The 21,699-nt window shown below is 34.2% G+C and overlaps 3 protein-coding genes across 3 annotated transcripts; 1 reads left to right on the forward strand and 2 right to left on the reverse strand.

The window, feature by feature from the left end:
• The first annotated feature begins 1,252 nt into the window (after positions 1 to 1,252).
• LOC115979897 (pleiotropic drug resistance protein 2-like) lies at positions 1,253 to 9,552 on the forward strand. The gene is made up of 20 exons (XM_031101983.1): positions 1,253 to 1,772; positions 2,033 to 2,153; positions 2,236 to 2,324; positions 2,461 to 2,545; positions 2,648 to 2,938; positions 3,057 to 3,147; positions 3,634 to 4,534; positions 4,668 to 4,828; positions 5,003 to 5,106; positions 5,295 to 5,451; positions 5,547 to 5,627; positions 5,983 to 6,098; positions 6,356 to 6,688; positions 6,915 to 7,205; positions 7,294 to 7,377; positions 7,740 to 7,873; positions 7,982 to 8,209; positions 8,396 to 8,567; positions 8,693 to 8,947; positions 9,076 to 9,552. The coding sequence occupies exons 1-20, from the start codon at positions 1,411 to 1,413 to the stop codon at positions 9,343 to 9,345; spliced, it is 4,326 nt and encodes a 1,441-aa protein (XP_030957843.1). The 5' UTR covers positions 1,253 to 1,410; the 3' UTR covers positions 9,346 to 9,552.
• Positions 9,553 to 10,812: 1,260 nt separating this feature from the next.
• On the reverse strand, positions 10,813 to 14,208 carry LOC115979903 (RAB6-interacting golgin). The gene is made up of 4 exons (XM_031101994.1): positions 13,788 to 14,208; positions 13,197 to 13,307; positions 11,391 to 11,471; positions 10,813 to 11,249 (listed from the first exon to the last, which is right to left on the reverse strand). Exons 1-4 carry the CDS (start codon positions 14,037 to 14,039, stop codon positions 11,175 to 11,177), a joined length of 519 nt encoding a protein of 172 aa, XP_030957854.1. The 5' UTR covers positions 14,040 to 14,208; the 3' UTR covers positions 10,813 to 11,174.
• Positions 14,209 to 18,168: 3,960 nt separating this feature from the next.
• Positions 18,169 to 19,805, reverse strand: LOC115995310 (flavanone 7-O-glucoside 2''-O-beta-L-rhamnosyltransferase-like). Its single transcript, XM_031119827.1, has one exon. It carries the CDS (start codon positions 19,540 to 19,542, stop codon positions 18,169 to 18,171), a length of 1,374 nt encoding a protein of 457 aa, XP_030975687.1. The 5' UTR covers positions 19,543 to 19,805.
• Positions 19,806 to 21,699: the final 1,894 nt, after the last annotated feature.

Below are 21,699 nucleotides of genomic sequence, written 5' to 3' on the forward strand. Positions count from 1 at the left end.
GGGTATAACTAACAGTATTTACCTCAATTTTTTACTAAATTACTAACTGATCTTTCTCACTAAGGTTATGTTTGATCCAAAGAAAATTGACTAATTCTCTCCTATTTGAGAATTTATTTTTTTAACAAATTATTGAGTTAGTTAGAATTTATTAAAAGTGAAAATGCTCACAATCCCTAGATATATGGTGGAGTAAGTATTTTAGCAAAAAATAAAAGGAAAAAAATACAATTCGTGGATTAAGTCTTTAAGCAGACACAATAAGAATTAAAGAAAAAAAGAAAAAAAAGAAAAGAAGAAGAAGTGGAATAAGTCCTTTTTGCATTACTCGTTGCTCTTTATTAATTATTGTTTGATATTATTTTTTTTTTTGTTGAAGATGTTTGATATTATTATTTTATCAGTAAGACAAGAATTATCTAATCTTCTTATCAAAAGAAAAAAGAAAAAAAAGAAAAGAATTATCTAATCTTAAAATAATAGTATATTATTAAGTAGCGTACGGAAGGAAATATGGGACCCACGAAATAGCCAATAGAAGCGTCGGTCTAACCTTACGTGGATCTAACTCAAAAACAATTTTGTCCTTCGGTGGAAGTATCCTAGAATTCCTCACCATCCCCACTTTGGTCAGAAAAATACAACACTCATTGGACCATCCTAACTGTACTAACACACGCTTCACAGTATTTAATACGTCCAAAAAAAAAAAAAAACTAAAAAATAGTACTCACAATGTGAACAACATGTTCCGTTTATATTCTATAATATAATACTAAAAGAAACTTTCCGTCATAAGAGAAATGATATGTATTTATAATATTATGACAATAAATTATGTTTAACTTGTGACATATTGTTATTGATAAAAAAAAAAAAAATCAGTGATGAATTTCAAGTTAGAATTTAGAATCAATAATAACTTATTATTTAAGATTTGTTTTAAAAATATTGTGAGAATATAATGAATTTAACGCTTCTATAATTATAATTTTATTTTAATAAATATCCTCAAAATAAAATGAGAATAAAAAATGCAGGGCAACATGGGATTCCAACTTTCAACGTTCTTATTAGTTCTCACCAACGGTTGTGACAGTAGTATAGTACTCCCACTTTGACCAACACAAAAAAATTAATAAACAAATAAATAAAATAATATAATATAGTAGAAAATACCCACCTCTTCAGCTTCTACGCTATATATAAATAAACCTCTTCAACATTTCCTCACAAATTAACTCTCTGTCTTTCTCTACGTTTTCTCACGTACCAAACAAACACAAAAATTCAAAGCATGAACAATACATAGATTCATTTCATTTCATTTTTTTTTTGGGTGAACTCTGTTACAAGAAAAAAGGCTTTGTTACAACGAAAAAAATCGTGGGAAAGTTTTAATATATAAACATGGCGGCGGCTGCATTGGCCGGAGATGACTTATCAAGGCAGAGTAGTAGTAGGAGGAGTTGGCGGTCGACGAGTGTGAGGGAAATGTGGAATGAGCCGGACGTGTTTCAGAGGAGTGGACGGCAGGTGGTGAATGATGAAGAGGAGTTGAAGTGGGCGGCGATAGAGAGGCTTCCCACTTATGATAGAGTGAGGACAGGGATGCTGAAGCAAGTGATGAGCAATGGGAGAGTTGTGCATGGTGAAGTTGATGTCACAAAGCTTGGAACTCAGGACAAGAAGCTGTTGATGGAGAGCATTCTTAAGGTTGTTGAAGAGGATAATGAAAAGTTCCTCAGGAGGCTCAGGAACAGAACTGACAGGTTTGCAAATTCTATCTTCATTCTTTACTGTACATGCGTGTTAAGAACACAGAAAACATGTAATCCAACGATATGATTTCCTAATATTAAGAAAAAGTTGCATCAAGTATAGCTTGAATACTTGATCTAGTGGTTTATGGTTACTTTGGTTCATTCTTTTGGTAGGAAAAGTAAAGAAATTGAAGTATTGAAGCTTGTAATTTTACATCTTTGTTTTTGTATTAAGAATATTATTGATTTTTAAATTTTGTTGGAAACAGGGTAGGAATAGAAATCCCTAAGATTGAAGTTAGAATCCAGAATATGTCAGTTGAAGGAGATGCATATGTTGGGACCAGAGCACTTCCAACTCTGCTTAATTCCTCCATGAATGCAATTGAGGTACTTTCTTCATTAATTCTAGTTTTTTGGTAATGAATTTTAAGGATTTTTCACTTAACGTTTTAATTTATAATGTGAATAGTCTGCTCTTGGAATGATTGGGCTCTCTCCATCAAAGAAAAAAATTGTCAAGATTCTACAAGATGTGAGCGGCATAGTCAGATCATCAAGGTATGATAATGAATTCTGCAGATGTTGTGGGACTAAAAACACATAAAAATCTTTATTGTTACACACAAATTTGTTCCCTCTTATGATTACTACTACTTATTTTCACTTGCTAATGTTTAATTTATTCCATTTCCAGGATGACACTACTTCTTGGGCCTCCTGGGTCAGGGAAAACAACACTTCTACAAGGACTTGCTGGGAAACTGGGTGATGATTTAAGGGTTTGTTTGTTATCTTATCCTAGTTTTTTTTATGTGTTTTCTATTGACACTAATAAAGTCAATCAGTTTTCACATGTATTGATGAATTGGGGTTATGAACAGGTAACTGGAAAAGTCACCTACTGTGGTCATGAATTTCAAGAATTTGTACCTCAAAGAACCTGTGCTTATATTAGCCAACATGATCTCCATTATGGTGAGATGACTGTACGTGAGACATTGGATTTCTCTGGACGTTGCCTAGGAGTTGGAACCAGGTATGAAATGCTGTTAGAATTATCTAATAGAGAGAAAGAAGCAGGAATTAAACCAGATCCTGAGATTGATGCCTTCATGAAAGCCACAGCTATGGCTGGACAAGAGACAAGTTTGATCACAGATTATGTTCTCAAGGTTAATTTCTTAATTCCTAGCTTGTTGGTTCCTTGCCTTTTCTTTTTCTATGTTTTTTTTTCCTACCCCCCCTTATGCTATATAACTAGTCTAACTTCTTCTTATGGGCTTCCAACAGATACTTGGGTTGGATATCTGTGCTGATACCATGGTGGGGGATGACATGAGAAGGGGTATATCTGGTGGTCAGAAGAAGCGTGTAACTACTGGTATGTGTTAATAAGTTAAAAGAATATTATTAGGGATGACATCAAAGCAGAACATTTTTTATTATCAGTTTTCTTCATTAGGAAGTCTCCCATGTTATACTGTACAAAGGTGCTAGTTTCGTTCTCTGTATTTGGAAATTTATGATAAAAAAATTTCAGAAACTGTCTTTGATAAATTATCAGTTGTCTCAAAAGTTTAAGTTAGTAGGAATGGTAAAAGGGAGGTAGAGTGGAGATAGGTTCTAACTTAGGACTACCTACTCTGATATATGATATATTACCAATTGTCCCAAAAACTTAAGCTATTAGAAAATGGTGAATTTAATCCTTTAACCGTTATTTTAATAATCTTAAATGTTGACATTTCCTTTGTGATTCGTTACATATAAGAAACCTGTTTCTGTCAATTTGATTTGTGTAAATTTGTAATCTTCTTCTATTAGTGTTATTGTGGATTGAAACTGACAGTGTTTGTACTGAGTGCAGGTGAAATGTTGGTTGGACCAGCAAAAGCATTTTTCATGGATGAAATATCAACAGGGCTGGACAGCTCCACCACATTTCAGATTGTCAGGTTCATGAGGCAGATGGTTCATATCATGGATGTCACCATGGTTATCTCTCTCTTACAGCCTGCACCTGAGACATATGATCTTTTTGATGATATTATCCTTCTTTCTGAGGGTCAGATTGTCTACCAAGGTCCACGTGAGAATATTCTTGAGTTCTTTGAACATATGGGCTTCAAATGTCCAGAGAGGAAAGGGGCTGCAGACTTTCTGCAGGAAGTAACTTCCAAGAAGGACCAAGAACAATACTGGTTTAGAAAGAACCAACCTTACAGATATATCTCAGTAACTGAGTTTGTAAGGGCCTTCAACTCATTTCACATTGGCCAACAGATTTTGGAAGATTTAAGAGTTCCTTATGATAAATCCAGAGCCCATCCTGCCGCTTTGGTGACAGAAAAGTATGGGATTTCCAACATGGAACTCTTCAAGGCTTGTTTCTCAAGGGAATGGCTTCTGATGAAGCGCAACTCCTTTGTGTATATATTCAAGACTACTCAGATAACAATCATGGCTACAATTGCAATGACTGTGTTCTTGAGAACAGAAATGAAAGCTGGTTCATTAGACGATTCAGCAAAATTTTGGGGAGCTTTATTTTTCAGTCTCATTAATGTCATGTTTAATGGGATGGCAGAACTTGCAATGACAATATTCAGGCTTCCTGTGTTCTTTAAACAGAGGGATTTCTTATTCTACCCTGCATGGGCTTTTGGACTCCCTATTTGGCTCCTGAGAATTCCAATTTCATTTATGGAATCTGGTATTTGGATCATTCTTACATATTACACCATTGGGTTTGCACCTTCTCCCAGTAGGTAAGTACTAAATTTATCTTCTCAAGTTTCAATTTCATAGTGCAAGCATTTTGATGCTTAATGAAAGTTTGAATCTGATAGTTTGAAAAATGAAACATTCTTTCTTCTTTTGACATACGTCCTCTATGTTCAGGTTCTTCAAACAGTTTTTGGCTTTCTTTGGCATACATCAAATGGCACTCTCCCTCTTCCGTTTCATTGCAGCCCTTGGAAGAACACAGGTTGTTGCAAACACGCTTGGTATTTTTACATTACTATTGGTGTTTGTGCTCGGAGGATTCATTGTTTCCAAAGGTTAGAAATTTTTCTCTATTCACTATTAAGGGTACTTTGTTATCAAAGTAATTTGTTGCATATATCAATCTAATACATGGACTGATGGGAATCCTGTACAATACATTAACAAACTGCTGGATTTTGCATTTGTTCCAAGATATTTAAAAAATCCATTCTCGTCTTGGCCTGTAGATGACATTAAGCCGTGGATGATATGGGGCTACTACATTTCTCCTATGATGTATGGACAAAATGCAATTGCTATCAACGAGTTTCTTGATGACAGATGGAGCGCTGTAAGTTCTGTTAAAGGATAGAAAAGTCCTATAATTTGCAGTGAATTTTTATCTTCTCAATTTAGTTAACCTCATATAATTGTATTGGAATGTAGAGTTTGTTACCTTAAAAAAAAGAAAAAGATTTGATAAATTTAAGTCTGCACTCAATGAGATTTGCTAATATCATAGTGATTTCTTTGGTACAGACTGTCAATACCACTGAAGGAACAGTAGGAAAGACCCTTCTCGCGCAAAGAGGCCTGTTTACAGAGGAACGTTGGTATTGGATTTGTGTAGCAGCACTCGCCGGGTTTTCTCTTCTTTTCAATGTTCTTTTCATTGCAGCACTGACATTCTTAAATCGTAAGTGAATATTTTTCATTTCTTATGTTTGTTTTTCCAATGGCAATGAGAACCATGTGTTGACTGTTTACTGTTTCCTTTGAACTCAATTTCAGCTCTTGGTGAAACTAAAGCTGTGATTGTGGAGGATGTGTCTGAAAGCAATACTAGGCGGCAATTAACATCCAATTCAGAAGGTAAGTGATGTTATACTTTCTTCAGGATCTTAACTTATATATACGAACTGTTTTACAAGATGGCATGTCTGTGAGAGATTTGATGGAGTCTATTAGACATAAATGTCATAGATTATTAATTAAACAAAAAGGAAAGAAGACCTAAAATTTTTGCCAACCCCATCCCATCTCTTCACTACTGCTGGGGCATTGAACATGATGTTAGCAAGAAAAAAAAAAATCCTATTCACCAATTGCACCATCTTCATCCATGTCATAGTGCTGTAGTACCAATTCTACAGCATAAGCCTTACATCTAAATTAATAGCTCTACCAACACGTTATTTTACAAGTCTAATGTATATCACCATTACAGGTAACAGAAATGCTCAAGGTACCAGCTCAGTTCAATCTAAACGAGGAATGGTTTTGCCCTTCCAGCCGCTTTCACTTGCTTTCAACCATGTGAATTACTATGTGGATATGCCTGCAGTAAGTTGCTTTTTCCAGTAATCTATGTATCAAAATGATCTCCTTCACATTTAAAGAAACACAAAAATAAAAAAATGAAACAATTACTCGATGTTCGAATGCAAATAGACACTTATTTGGAATTTTCATAAATCAATTGAGTTTTGCAATGGATAATAAATCAAACACTTCAATTCGAGCCCTGCCTATATGATACCAAATACAGATCATGGATTGAAGATAATTTTCATGGTAACAATTTCTATTGTTCATTTTAGGAAATGAAGACCCAAGGGGTTGATGAGACCCGACTGCAGCTGCTAAGAGATGTCAGTGGTGCTTTCAAACCAGGCGTACTGACAGCATTAGTTGGTGTCAGCGGTGCTGGAAAGACTACCCTGATGGATGTTTTAGCAGGGAGGAAGACTGGCGGATATATTGAAGGAAGCATTAGCATTTCTGGTTACCCAAAGAACCAAGCCACATTTGCTCGGGTCAGTGGTTATTGTGAACAGAATGACATCCATTCGCCATATGTTACTGTTTATGAATCTCTCGTATACTCTGCCTGGCTGCGTCTTGCTTCGGATGTAAAGAAGGAAACAAGAAAGGTATGTTGCATATCAGCCAGAGTTGTTTCTTTTGGCAATTCAACACATTGTTTTCTATAAATATATGCAATTTTGTCCTACAATGAGCCAATCTTTCCATCTGAAAGTTTTGAAGTTATAATTGTATATCAAACTGAAAATTATATTAATCTATGGTTTGTGTTGAATATAAGAAATTGGATCAGATGAACAATGTAGTTGACTGTGATTTTCTTTGTTGTTACAGATGTTTGTTGATGAAGTTATGGATTTGGTCGAGCTTCACCCATTGAGGAATGCTCTAGTTGGACTTCCAGGAGTGGATGGTCTTTCAACTGAGCAGAGAAAGAGGCTTACCATTGCTGTGGAGTTGGTTGCGAACCCCTCCATCATCTTTATGGATGAGCCCACATCAGGCCTCGATGCTAGAGCAGCTGCAATAGTTATGCGTACTGTAAGAAACACAGTGGATACAGGAAGAACCGTTGTTTGCACAATTCATCAACCAAGCATTGATATTTTTGAAGCTTTTGATGAGGTATAATTCAAATATTACATATTTCGTTTATGAACACTATTTCATTTTCATGTTCTATTTTTGACCTCTGTATTGTTTATGCTTTCAGCTCTTCTTGATGAAAAGAGGAGGACAGGTGATTTATGCCGGACCTCTTGGTCGCCAATCTCACAAACTTGTTGAATATTTTGAGGTGAGTTCCCCTTTTTTCCTACATGCTTTGATTACACCCCAGTTACAACCAAACATTGCCAGAATTGTTAACTCTGATAATTCTTGCTGTAGTCAAGAAATTTTTTCACACACCAATTTTCAAAATTTCTTACCTGAGCTTCTTTCCAAAATGTTTGTGTTGAAGCTTATAATAGTCCATTGTATCACTACTAAAAATTCTTAGTTGCAAAAAATCAATGTGTAGACTGTTAATAATCAACTCCTCTGCTTGAATTATACTATCTAATTCAGCAACTATTATTGTCATTTTTGAAGGATTATAAATCATGCACTTCCAATTCTCTAATTATTAGTTTGACTAATATTGAGGACATCTTGCAGGCTATCCAAGGAGTTCCCAAGATCAAAGAAGGTTACAATCCTGCTACCTGGATGTTAGATGTCACCTCAACTGCAGTTGAGGGTCAACTTGACATTGATTTTGCAGAAGTTTATGCCAACTCTGACCTCTACAGGTGAGTAATATGTGACAATTTATTTCTTCTTATCTCTCTTCTGTTGCCACCTCCTCTCTATCTGTGTGTGTACTGATCTATCAATAAATTTTCTTTTCAAATTTTCAGGAGAAATCAGGAACTAATCAAGGATCTAAGCACTCCAGCACCAGGCTCCAACGATCTTTACTTCCCCACTCAGTACTCCCAGAGCTTTACAACTCAGTGCAAGGCTTGTTTCTGGAAGCAGCACTGGTCATACTGGAGAAACTCGCAGTACAATGCTATTCGGTTCTTCAGTACAACTGTCATTGGTATTCTATTTGGTATTATCTTCTGGGGCAAAGGAGACAAAATGTAAGTCAAAATTTCTCCATTCTAAATAGAATTTCTTTTTGTTCCCATGTGTTTATGAATCATCTAAATTCACTCTAAGAAGATGTTATCTATTTTTTGGAAAAATCTGATAGACACAATATCATACTCACTGTTTCTTTCCTGGAATTGGGTACTAATATGAAGTTAATTGTATCTTATCAACAGATACAAACAGCAGGACTTGGTTAATCTTCTGGGAGCTACCTATGCTGCTGTTCTTTTCCTTGGAGGAACCAATGCTTCTGCTGTGCAATCTGTGGTGGCAGTAGAGAGAACAGTCTTTTACCGTGAAAGAGCTGCAGGGATGTACTCAGAGTTGCCTTATGCATTTGCTCAGGTAAGACGTTGGACGTTGTTCTCAGTTACAAAGATTCTATTTATGAATTGAATTTTCTGTTCTCTTGAAAGAAAATGTTTAAATGTATTCTATAATTGTATTGATGGGTGACTTCATTACTACAGGTGGCTATTGAGACAATTTACGTTGCTATACAAACGTTTGTGTATTCTCTTCTTTTGTACTCAATGATCGGATTTAGTTGGCAAGGAGACAAGTTCTTGTATTTCTACTACTTCATATTCATGTGCTTTACATACTTCTCAATGTACGGGATGATGGTTGTTGCACTGACTCCGGGCCATCAGATTGCTGCAATTGTTATGTCCTTCTTCCTGAGCTTTTGGAACTTGTTCTCTGGTTTCCTTATCCCTAGGCCGGTATGTAACCCCAAACCAAATCTTTAGTTTCATTGCCATGCATATTGCATAGTAGTTATTTGGTTTATAATTAAGATTCTTGAGTTTTGTTACAAAGATCTTAAGACTTAATTTTTATATAATTGCAGCTGATCCCCATATGGTGGAGGTGGTACTACTGGGCTTCCCCAGTTGCTTGGACAATCTATGGCGTCATTGCATCTCAATTTGGGGACTTGAAGACTGAAATTTCTCTTCCTCTTGGAACAAAAGAGCCTATAGATGCATTCCTTAAGGAATTTTGGGGTTATGACCATGATTTCCTTGTCCCTGTAGTCATTGCCCATGTTGCTTGGGTCTTTCTCTTCTTCTTTGTCTTTGCTTATGGCATCAAGTTCCTTAACTTCCAAAGGAGATGAGGAATTTCATTGTGCACCAGAGAAGCTTTGGAATGTTATGATTTACAGATAGGTAGTTGAGTGTACACTATTATAGTCAATCAGCCAGAAGAACATAAAGCAGTTCATTCTTTCTATATTTATTTTTGTTTTTTCCTCCCAAAATTGTGTATTTTGCTTGGCTTGACTCTATCAGAATGTACAGTTTTTGTATTCTTATTTTCTTTATTTATTTTCCTGAAATTTTATACAAGCTTGCTTTTGTATTCTTAAATAATAAATGCATTTATTATAAACCCAGCAAATTCTTCTCTCATTTTGTAGCATTGATGGTTGCATCTCCCTAGTCACATTGTTTTAGACTTGCTTCACTTATATATCAGTGTTCTGGAAAAAGAAAACCATTTTTGGATTCAATGTCATAGATGAAATTAGGAGTTTCTGAAAGTAGGCTGGCTCAGCCATCTATGCAATGTAAGTTTTAAAGACATACACGTGCTAGGTATTAGAACACAGATAATCAATGGATCTATGACAATGAACAAACCTTAATTATATTTTTGGATACAATAAAATTGCACTTGCACATTCGGCACACAATCTAGGCAAATCTTTCTTACCATGCTCCTCCTTTCAAGACGGCTCTTGATGGGGAAGCCACCCTAATCTCTAGAAATAATGAGATATAGAGTTTTGTCTAATCTTATCGATGAAGGGCATTATATATATAGTGACTATTTGCCCATCATGGGTCATGTTTAAAACCTTAATAAAAACAAGATGTACCAAACTCCAATACTCAATATGAACACAACATATTGATGGGCCCTTATGTATGTTAACTAAGTCACAACCATCCCATTTTAAGAAAACAAAAATCCAAATTCAAGGAAGACCAATTCCAACATGCAACCCAAGCTACCACTGACCAGTACAAACCAAGGCTTGGAACTTGGGTTTTGTACTGAGATGTAATTAGCAACAAGTCTTTGCCTTTACTGTTTTTGTAAGACCAAGTTATCCCAAGATGAGCAATACCCAATAGCTTGTCTGTATTGTATATATGGTGTGCCGTTTTGCCTGTTAAAATTAAATTACTTATGGCGATGAATGGTTTGCCATTTGGTAAGAAGAACAGATTTGCTGTTTTGCTGAGCAAAGGAAGCTATAGAATTAAAACGGTTTGCCGTTTAAGCCTATAGAACACACATTTAGTTCTTCTGCCAATGAACTGGCAAAAAAGAATTGAAGACACTTTTTCAACATTTTATTGTAAAGTGATATAAGGTGGCACATCAATTTGATGATTGAAAAACAAGAATTTGATGACACAAGAGGATATACTGTAGTATGAGCTTTAATATGGCTGATAGGTATGTCTCACAATTCTTGTATATGACAAGAAGATATAGTGTAGTTTGCAACTTTTATTTCATGATTGATGGGTATGTCTCACAATTCTATATAAGAATATTGAATAGACTAATTAATAGTGTAGCTTTTTGGTAACAGACATTCTTTGTGGACATGTCTTTCCTAATAAATCAGAAAACCTTAGGGGGAAAACCAGTCAAATAAAGAGAAAGATAACACAAAATATACCAAACTCAAGAAAAACTACTCTAATTGCAGCACACCAACACCCTTCTGGTTTCCTTTATTAAAAATTCTTATTTCACAGTATCTACATTTTTGCTGAGCTCCTCCAGCTTCCTCATCCTCATTCTCTCACTTTCACCCACCAGCTGACCAAAGTTCATACAAAAACAAAAAAGAGAAAAACAAACTCAAGAAAAACTACTCTAATTGCAGCACACCAACACCCTTCTGGTTTCCTTTATTAAAAATTCTTATTTCACAGTATCTACATTTTTGCTGAGCTCCTCCAGCTTCCTCATCCTCATTCTCTCACTTTCACCCACCAGCTGACCAAAGTTCATACAAAAACAAAAAAGAGAAAAACAAGAGTTAGCAATCAAATTATGAAGATTTAAAGTATAATACTAAATTTTGGAAATTTAGTAACATATTGCTTATCTTTAAAATGAAGAACTGGCAGTATTTACCTCCATTAATTTAGTGACTAGTTGAGCCTTTTCCTTGTTTTTCTCATTGACAGCCTCAAGGGCTTCCTTGTATTCTCTCTCCTGTACCACATTAATGTTTTAAAGGACATTTAGAAAGAAAAACATTTTGCTTGGATTTGATTAAGGGAAATATTATGACAAAGAAGTTTGCATGAGGAATTTAAGTGTGCCACAAATATATTTCATTCCATCATGTTCTAGTCTACGTACTAATATAATTTTAACTGCAGTGATATTCTGTTGAATTTGTTCTCTAATCTGTAAATGACATTTAGATATTAAATGACTTCATTGTTGGAAAATCTGGTTTTACATCTCATAGAAAACACACAGCGGAATTAACAAACACGGATCTACTTCATTCATGAAAGATAATATGTACCCTTGAATTCTAGAACAAAGAATATAAAGTGTACCTTGATGTAGTAAAATTCAAAACCAAGATTTGAGAATGTCTCTAATCTTCATCCTAATTCCACATGGTGCTTAAGAAATGTGGTCTCTCAATCAGTTTACATGTATGTGTTCAAGGGAGAATAAGAGAGTGGCTTACTCTCACATACACACCATTTTCATCTTCTATATTCTGAAAATTCTGTATGTTTCTCTCCTTATACATAACTGATTATTTAATTAGGCTAGCCTTTTGGGCTTTAGTTTGTGGCTTGAGATGGGACCAAAGGGAACAAATAAGACTCTAGCTCCAATAGGCCTTGAGTTTTTCTGTCAACTCTTGACAAGTTTAAAGTTACTATTAATTATATTTAATACCGCTATATAAATATAATTACACTCTAGGCCTTATTAATAAATTATATTCTAAGACTTTAATGATATTATTTGATCATTCCATGAAATATCCATAGTAAACAAAGTCATAAAGAATTATCATTTTGTAAACATCTATTTTATCCTTGAGTACCTAGTTTAATCTTTTAGTTATTCACATTTATTGAAATCCGATTTCAATAAATATAAGTTTTAGTAACTCCTTACTAAAGTGGGCACCTTGAATAACTAGTTCCATTAAATTTATCTCAAGAGGATATTTCGTGTCTTTATAAAAAGAGATTATGGATTCTATTTTGAGAATATGTGTTCCCTCAACACTACGTGCAGTCACCTAACATACTGAGATTTTGACCGTGAATATTAGATCTCACTCCTTATATATCAAAGTAACTTACATTTTATGATCGGGTTCATTATCCTTTTAGGATTGAGAGTCTATGAAATTAGAAGTCGTGAGATTAATTATTCAGGTGACAGTTGTTGATTGAATAATTAATCTCACAGCAGTCTAGTTCAATATGTCTTAACTCTTAAGACACATCAACAAATCAACTAAAAATCTCCACTTCCATGATCAAGACAAACCATCTTAGTTGATGTGCTATAGTCTTCATAGATGAAACGTCCAATTTCATTACCGATTACGAACTACGTTTTGAGTTTATAAGGAACTTGTGATTTATATTTTCTATGACTAAATCACATACAATGTATCTTAAAAACTATGATAATGTCTCATTAGTTCATTTATAAATAGTCTCATATAATTAAACAATTTAATTATTTATGATATGTCAATAAATTGGATTTTAGGACATAAATTCTAACAATCAATTCATCAAATTCTACATAGCATTTATTAATGTTAAAGGATATGGAATGGTTTCGTTTCCATGACACAATCAAATGTGTCTTAGTAAATGACTTCTTAGATATAAAGATTTAGAAAACAACAACTACAACAATTATATGCAAACAATGATAGAACTCCACCTTCTTTTGGCAGCTTTGACCCAGTGGCCTTAATTCTTTGTTAACTGCATCTATCCTCTTGCGAATAATTCCAACTTCCTTCCTCATTGGATCTGTGAGAGCCTCAAGCTCCTAAAAGATATTTAATTCCACTAGATATAATCAAATAACAAGTTATAGATACAAAGATAATTAAACAGATATTAATATGACAGTTTCTTGAAGACTTTTTTATCTCCAAGTCATATGCCAATACTGCAGACTAACAAAAGAAATAACCACACCACAATTGTCCTCAAAATTTTGAAAATCACCAGGTAGGTTGCTCAAAAGAATTGGAAAATGTAAATCATTTGAACTCCACTTAGTTCATCAATTTATTAAAACTGTCAACTCAGCAGTGAAAGGCCGTAATTTTCAGCATTTTTATGTATAGTGTAGTAATGATGTTTTTTCTACATTGGCATTTATTTCAGGTTCCTTTAGCATCAAAAGGTCTTGTTATTTGAATTCATGGTATATGATCTCTAGTTAAATTCAATAATTACCGCATATGTCATCTTTTAATGTAGAGACTAATATGATATCTTGTGGCAATATTGTTCAACTTACTTCTCGAATCTCTGCTAGGCGCTTAGTTGCTTCTTCTACACGGCCCAGTTGAGCATGAACCTTATTCTTGACCTCCATCTTCTTCTTCTCAATTTCTTCTTCCTTTGCACGGAAGATAGCCAATGCTGACTGCGACATCTCTTCTTCCTTGTCATCCTTTATTGGGCTCCCATTGCAACCGATAATTCCTGAGTTCTTCACTCGCTGCATCTGTGATTGTTGCTGCTCCCACATCTGTTTTGGTGTTGCCATTGCCGCCAGCCTCCACAAAGCCCTTCTCTTCTATTTTGTGGCTCTCTGTTTTTTCTCTTTTTCCTTGCAATGATGGTTCTCTTTCTCCTATCTTAGGTGGTTATGAGCATGGCTAGCTTTAAAGGTATGAAACCAACTAGCTTACTTTACAACAAATATTACAATAAGCTACGATGACCAATATACCGGCTGCAGCTAACTTTATAATCATAAGGTTAAAGTATATTTGTTGAATGAAGACCTACCCAAATACCTTAAATCTTTTCCAACTTTACTCAAACGCCTACTCAATTAACACCACCAAAACTTCTGTATTTAAAGTTAATTACCTTCTAACATATGCAGTAAAAATTATCAAGTCTGCAGTATAACTTTCTTACCTGCAGTTTTTACTTTGAATTTATTTAATATAAACTTGGTGATGAAGGATCTAGATGGGCCTTTTTTTTTGGTTAGATAGCTATTTTCTTAAGTTGGTACATTGGCAAATTCAACTAACTTCTGCTTTTCTTCTCACAAATCTCACTTGGTACCACCTTTTTTATTCGAATAGATTTATACATTTACTTTATAAATATTAGTTTATATATTTTATATTATACTTGCCACCCCCTTTGTTTCCATATGAAGAAATACACAGATTGGGTATAATATTTTTCTTTCCCATTGTACAATAAGTACTTCATGAACTATGGTGTAATTAGGTAAAACTGTCTGAATGGGTACGCACTGTTGTGAAACAAATTAATGTTATAAAAAATTATTGGTAATTATTTTGTTTTCTTGTAGAGGGGTGCTTGGGATGGAAGTTTTGTATGTGGAGTGGACAGTAAGGGCTCACCTACACGAAGCACGAATGGGAAACCTTAAGGGACAAGACAGAGTAGGAGAGATTGGAAGCAGCTAAGCTAGCTAGCTGCCTTTGTCACATATGATTACCCTTACTGCTATGACTTACAAGAAAGATTCTCCACTTTATTAACTTTTAAAAAAATATATATATTTTACATCGATTGTTACAAGTAGACTTTAGGATTGGGAAATATTTTTACGCACGGTAATGTATACTCTATACACAGTGTCCATAATTTTACGTACGCTGTTCACATTTTTTTTAATCATGTCTACACTTTAACTCATAAAATCAAATCCCTGATGTGTACGGACAATGTATGTACATAGATGAGTGTGCAGTAAAACATTCACAGTAGTAGAGTTAAAAATTTAGTTATTTAACGTCATAAAAAGTTAATTTATCTATTTTATTTACACACATGTTACAACAGTGGATCTATTTTAGTTTTCAATATAATAAAATAATATAAACATCACAATAAAATAAGATATCTATTACAATAAAATAATATATCTACTACACACAACCATCATAGCCACACACACAACTGGGCAGAGAATAAAAAATTATTACTATTTTTTAACTCTAAGTTACAATGCACATCCATAGATAGATGTGCACTGTAGCAATGAAGTTAAAAAAAATAGGTTTAGCTCCATTACTGTATGAATTTATTTTGTGTTTTGGTGGAGCTAAAATAGCTATATAGTTTTTTAACTCCACTACTACAAGTGCTCTGAGTAACCAAAATAAGTTTCGAAAGCAAACACCACCACCTTTGAATTTATTTGTTACAATTCTTTTTGCCCACTTTTGCACCTGGGACATAATTTGCAGCCATGTATGCTCTTCCTTTAACATGTCCATGACAGAATGGCATGCAGCAATTAATTACAAGCTGGAGGATAGGACAGATAAATACTAACTTTTAATTTTATTTGATTTCTATATGGGGAACACTCCAGTATTTCAACACATAAGAAGTTGGTACTTTCATGCTACAAACTTTCCGGTGCGAGTCAGACATGTTTCCAATTCTTTTGATTCTATTATCCATCAAATGGGTACATTCTTGTTACTTATTTCAGTGCTTATTGAAATTGAAGTATAAGAATGAATAATTTAGTATTCAATTTTTTTTAAGGCCATTAAAAAAAAGAATTTAGTCACGGGAGGACAGCATCTTGATCCTCCAAATCAATAAAATCAAGGGATTTTGTCTCCTAATTTTGAAGAGTTCACATAATAATTGAAATTCACAATAGTTGGTTTTTATTAGTTGAGAGGACCACTAGTATAGCACAATTGAAATCGAAAATTTTCTTAAAAAGAAGAAAGGGAAGCCTATTTAGCCTTTTCACCTTGTGGCCTGTGGGGCACATAAAATCCACAAAACTTAAATTGAGATTTGGCTGGGATAAAATAATTAGAGCTCAGAACCCAAAACGGAAAGTTTTGCAAATGGCCCAGGAAGTGTGGTGAAATTATTGAGAGTCCTCCCTATCCCAGTCCTTCTCTCACAATAAGTGTGGGCCGATGTTTATGTGAGAGGAGAAATGACTCATTTCATAAGAGTGAATAATTTCTCTTAAATCTCTTACGAAAAACTTTTTGAAAGGTGACAATTTAGGGTGTATTACTTATTGCCTATTGCCTATTGGATAGTCTCATAATTGCTCCATAATAGAACATTTCCATTTTGAGTGGTGCTAGGCCAATGTCGGCTATGGTAATTTGCTAGAAATTCAAGATTTGTAATGAATTTGTTCATGTGTTCTTAGTTGACAGTCTTCAACATCAATTTAGCTCAAATGAGGTGTGATTGGAACGCTTAAATGCTAAAAGGTTAATGATGCCAAGCTTGGCTCCAGCTCTCTCGATATGAAAAGTTCAGACACGACAATGTAGCTTTCCATGTTAGTTTTAAATTTTTAATTAGTGTTTATTATTATTTTTAGTAGTTTTGTGAGTTTGATTAGTTTGTTTGGAGTTTCCATGCTTGGCTTGAATCCCATCAAATCAAAGCATTTTTTTTTTTTTGTGATCATAGGGACCGGGCACATTTGAGCCTTTGTCTGTCAAACGTGGTTCAAGATTTGAATTGATTGAGTTTACAAATTTGAAGCCTAATAAAGTGTAATGGACGAATTTACATTTTAGCCAATCCTGGGTCAAATATGGTCAAACTTGGTTAAACTTAGGGTTGGACCAAAAATTGATACAAATTGATGATTCATCCATCCAATTGGGGAAAATTGGTCTCATCACTCTCGATTATGAGACCTTGGGTATCGATTTTTATAAATCACTTATTTCTTGGGCAGCTGATAGAATGAAATTTGGGTGATGACAAGTCCTTAGTCGTTATTCCAATATGAAATAGATAAATTTTGAAGAAACAAAAAATATAGAAAGAAAATGTGTATCTTCAAAATGGATACAACACTTTTTAATTGATGTAGCCCTATTAAATATTCCACGAAATTTTCTAAGGAAACGTTTTAAATCGAGAGAATCTTGAGCAGTTGATTCTTAACTTTGCTAACAAAAAACTGAAATATGACTAGATAATCTATTTAATTAGGTATTAAAGATATGGTGTGATCGATTATGGTGAAAGGGATGAAAGGAGTTGCTTCTCAAAAAAATAATAAATAAAGATGAAAATGAGTTAAATTCTTCTATTTTAAAGTCAAAATAAAAAATGGTAATTGTTATTGGGTTGGGCTTGTGTCTAGTGGTTAGTTCTACTGGACACATTGAGATGCGAACAAGTGTCCAGTTTTGAACACGTGTTCGTATCCTAGCGTGTCTAGTGAAACTAGTCATTGGACACAAGCCTCTTCCATTATTATTATACACATGAAATTTGCACTGAAATCATGACTAAATCATGATTTTAGTGCAAATTTCGTGTATGGTTGGGTATAAGAGTGTGTATAATAAATACCACTCAATAAAGAAATAACTTTGATGACAGAGGTGGACTACAAGATCATCTTCTTAACTCAAAGCACTAGTCCCAACCCAATAGTTGAGTTTAGTTCAAAGAAGTTAGAAACTGGCTTGTATGAAGAAAAATTAAAATATACTAGTTAACAGAAACCAAGTGTTTATGGTCAAAATTCAAATTTAAATTCATTTGGTCCATTGTCTTTGCTTGTTACCTTTTCTTGATGAAAGGTCTTTACTTATTACCTACAACCTGAATTTGTGCTTCCCTTCATATTTTTATGATTCAAGGAAAAGAAGAAACATTCAACTTACAAGTTTTTATATTTCCTCAAAAGTGGTAGAAATTCTAGATTCTCCAAGTAGCTGCACCAGCTTCTCTACCACCACATCCATCTCTCCATCATCTGTGTCCTTCATTCTCTGACTCAGTTTTTTAGCTTTCTTCCTTACTTCCTTCCCTTCCTCTTGCATCACCACTTTATTTATAACCTTGGCCACCTCTTCTGCCTTGAGCTTCTCATTCTCTCTTGAAACCTCTACACCAACACCAACCTCCACCACCAATTTGGCATTAAAGGGTTGGTCAAGATGCATGGGAATGGCTATGATTGGTACCCCAAACATCATTCCCTCAAGTGTTGAACTCCAACCACAGTGACTCATAAACCCACCAATGCTTGAATGCCCCAATATTTTTGCCTGTGGAGCCCAACCTTCCACCACCATACCCTTCTCGCGAATCCTCTCCAAGAATCCTTCAGGTAAAGCCTCATGAATACTAATTTTGTTTCCACCATGAAATCTCACAACCCATATGAAATTAACCTTGCTAAGTTCAAGCCCACGAGCTATCTCTTCCATTTCTGCCAATGAAAGAAAGTACTCACTTCCAAAAGAAACAAATACAACCGAAGAAGGATCTTTCTTGTTGAGCCATTCTACGATTACCATATCATCATCTTTGTTCTTAGGTTCATGAACAAGAGGCCCAACAGGAACTATCTCCTTCCCTACTAAACCAGAGAGATAATCAATATACTGTGATTCAATCTCTCCCGAGGTCTTGATCAAGACTATGTTGGAAGATCTTTCTATGCATTGCATGTACCTTTCTTTGGTTGTGATACCATTTGCTGTATAACGCAGGAAATGCATGCTTTTCTCGCATTCAGCCTGTGGGAAATTTAAGGCTTGAAATGGGAATTCCTTGCCAGGATTATTGCTATAGAAAGCCATCAAAGAACTAGCAGCCGCACCACAAGTTGACAACATAACAGCTTCAATGTTTTCTTCATGAGCTGCCACTGGAGCCCATGGTTGCAGACAATCATAGATTAAGAGGTTTGGCTTTAGGGCCTTCAAGATGTTGCTAAACATAGGCTTGGCTGAGTCAAAGGCTGTTTTGAGTGTGGACATGAGATGGGGAGGGAGGTCTTTGGTAGTGTGGTATTGAGGAGGGAGTTCTGCTAAATAAGGGAGGTGAAGATCTACTAGTTGTATTGAAGAGAATGTTTTGTCTATAAGAGATTCTCTTACTGGTTTTAGATTGATGGGTGTGGAACAGAAATAAACATGGAAATTTCTGAGTGAGAGTTTTCTGGCTAAATCTAAGAAGGGTGAGATGTGCCCATGAGCTAACCAAGGAAGCATTAAGATACTAATACTATTACTTCTTTCCTGCTTGGAATCCATGGATCTATTTGATTTTGTGAAAATTTTGCAATGTTTTCTTTGAGAGATGCACCAGAAGAAGGGAGAACTAGGAAGACTGAAATTACAAATATAAACTAGAATAAAAACCTTGATATTGGAGATATATTTAATGTGTTAAGCACATCTTCTTTGTAATCTTGATCAATCAGGAGTATCCTTTTAAATATGCATCTTATTGGAACTTTATCAATTGTTTTATGTGAGCAGCCTCCATTCACGGGATCTGATACTTCATTTTGATAACAGACATTTTTTTTAAGCGACAAAAGAGAGGTTTATTTGTCATATAATGGTAATCTATCAGCTCCTTCTCAAAAAATGGAAATCTGTCAGCAAGTTTTTTTTTTTGGACATTTAGGACAAGAACAAAAAAAAAAAAAAGAATGGTTACTCGAAATGAGAAATTGAGAATCATCCTCTATAGTGTAGGTCTCTTATTATGGGAGTTTCGAGGCCAAAGTGAGAATTAAATAAACTATAAACCCAGATTAATTGATTGGATGGACCAAAAGCTTGTGCTTCTTTTATAATAAAATTTTGGTGCTCACAGCTCATTAGTTCAATTAAATAAGGCAGAAAAACTATCTGCATTGGTTCTTTTTTTTTTTGAGAAGAAAGACCTCGAAATCATATTGAAAAATTAGCCATAATTAGTAAAGAGAACATTATGAAGGTAGTTAGGAAGGAAGATCTTTCAATCACACTGGTAAAACTCTAACTTATTTGACATATTTTGTTAGGTTGTGAGTAACAATATTATTTATTTTGCGAGAAAAAAACATTTTAAAGTGAAATATCTTAATTACTTTCTTTTTGTTGTATTGATGCTGTAAAATTTAATAATATATGGTAAAATATCTTTTGATTGGGGAAATCATTACACCTTTCTCTCGTTCTGTGAGCTTTACCTTAGCCTCTTTTGTTTGTGCATGTGATGTGTGTCTGGATGTGCTTGTGTCATAACTCATTTGTTTTTGGATAATCAATTGCAAGTCATTATGCAAAAACATGCATGTTCATATGCATAAAGAGTACTGTAATTAGATTACTCGGTAGTTATTTTATTTTATTTTTATAGATAGTATATGATTTAAATCTATGACGTTTAAGTTACTTTAAGATAATTGAACGTATAGATTAGTTTTTTATGTAGTCAATATTCGAACTCAATTATTTTATTCAACAGTCACAAAAACTTATCTAATTGAGGAAATTAGAACCCATTCCCTATTAATTAATTTATTACTACATTTTTTTTTGAGGAAATAATTTATTACTACATTGATATGGTAAAAAAGTTTAATTCATTATAGATTTGAATCAACTTCTTTCTAAATGCAATGAATCAGAGTTTGAATTTTCTAGTGTCGGTGCTTTACTGAGATAATATTAGTTACTACTTGATAACTCAAAAGTTTAATAAATATTTCTTAATTATTTATTTTTAGTTTTTATGTTGTGTTTAAAATTATATTTTATGTAGTCAAATTTGTAACATCCTTAGCATCACATAAATTTACCAACTTCCAGTCAAGGGAAATCTTAAAGCTACTACAATTTTACAACCAAAAAAAATTATAAATTGAAGTGGTGATGAATCGGATTGGTATTATTTCAACAATTTACTAAATAAATATTTGAATTATTTTGTGATTAGTGATACAAATATTTATAAACTTATCTATAACAATATAATTTATAGTCTTTCTAGCATCACTCATTCCTAGTTGAAATTGCAAGCCGAATAAATTAGGTACTGATTTAGACCCAAAATCTCAATTACGGCTTGATTACTTTTAGATTAAACAACATTAAAGTGCAACCCTAATATGCATTTACACAAACATTTATAGAAGTCTAGATTTCACTCACAATCAATACAATGTGTACACATAACAAGACTAGAGATCCAAAGGTTGAAATACAGGGAAGAATGCATGTGGAAGCAGCGGTCCCGGAATACTTGGCTAAAGGAAGGGGATAGTAACTCTCGGTTTTTCCATTGTAGGGCAAACCAAAGGAATCGCCGTAATTTCATTGCTGGTTTAGAGGATGGTGATGGGGTGTGGAGGGAAGATGAAGGCCAAATGGGTAGCATCATTGAGAATTATTTTAGAGACATCTACACCACCTCTA

This window comes from Quercus lobata, chromosome 1, assembly GCF_001633185.2.
Source record: "Quercus lobata isolate SW786 chromosome 1, ValleyOak3.0 Primary Assembly, whole genome shotgun sequence".
NCBI lineage: Eukaryota > Viridiplantae > Streptophyta > Magnoliopsida > Fagales > Fagaceae > Quercus > Quercus lobata.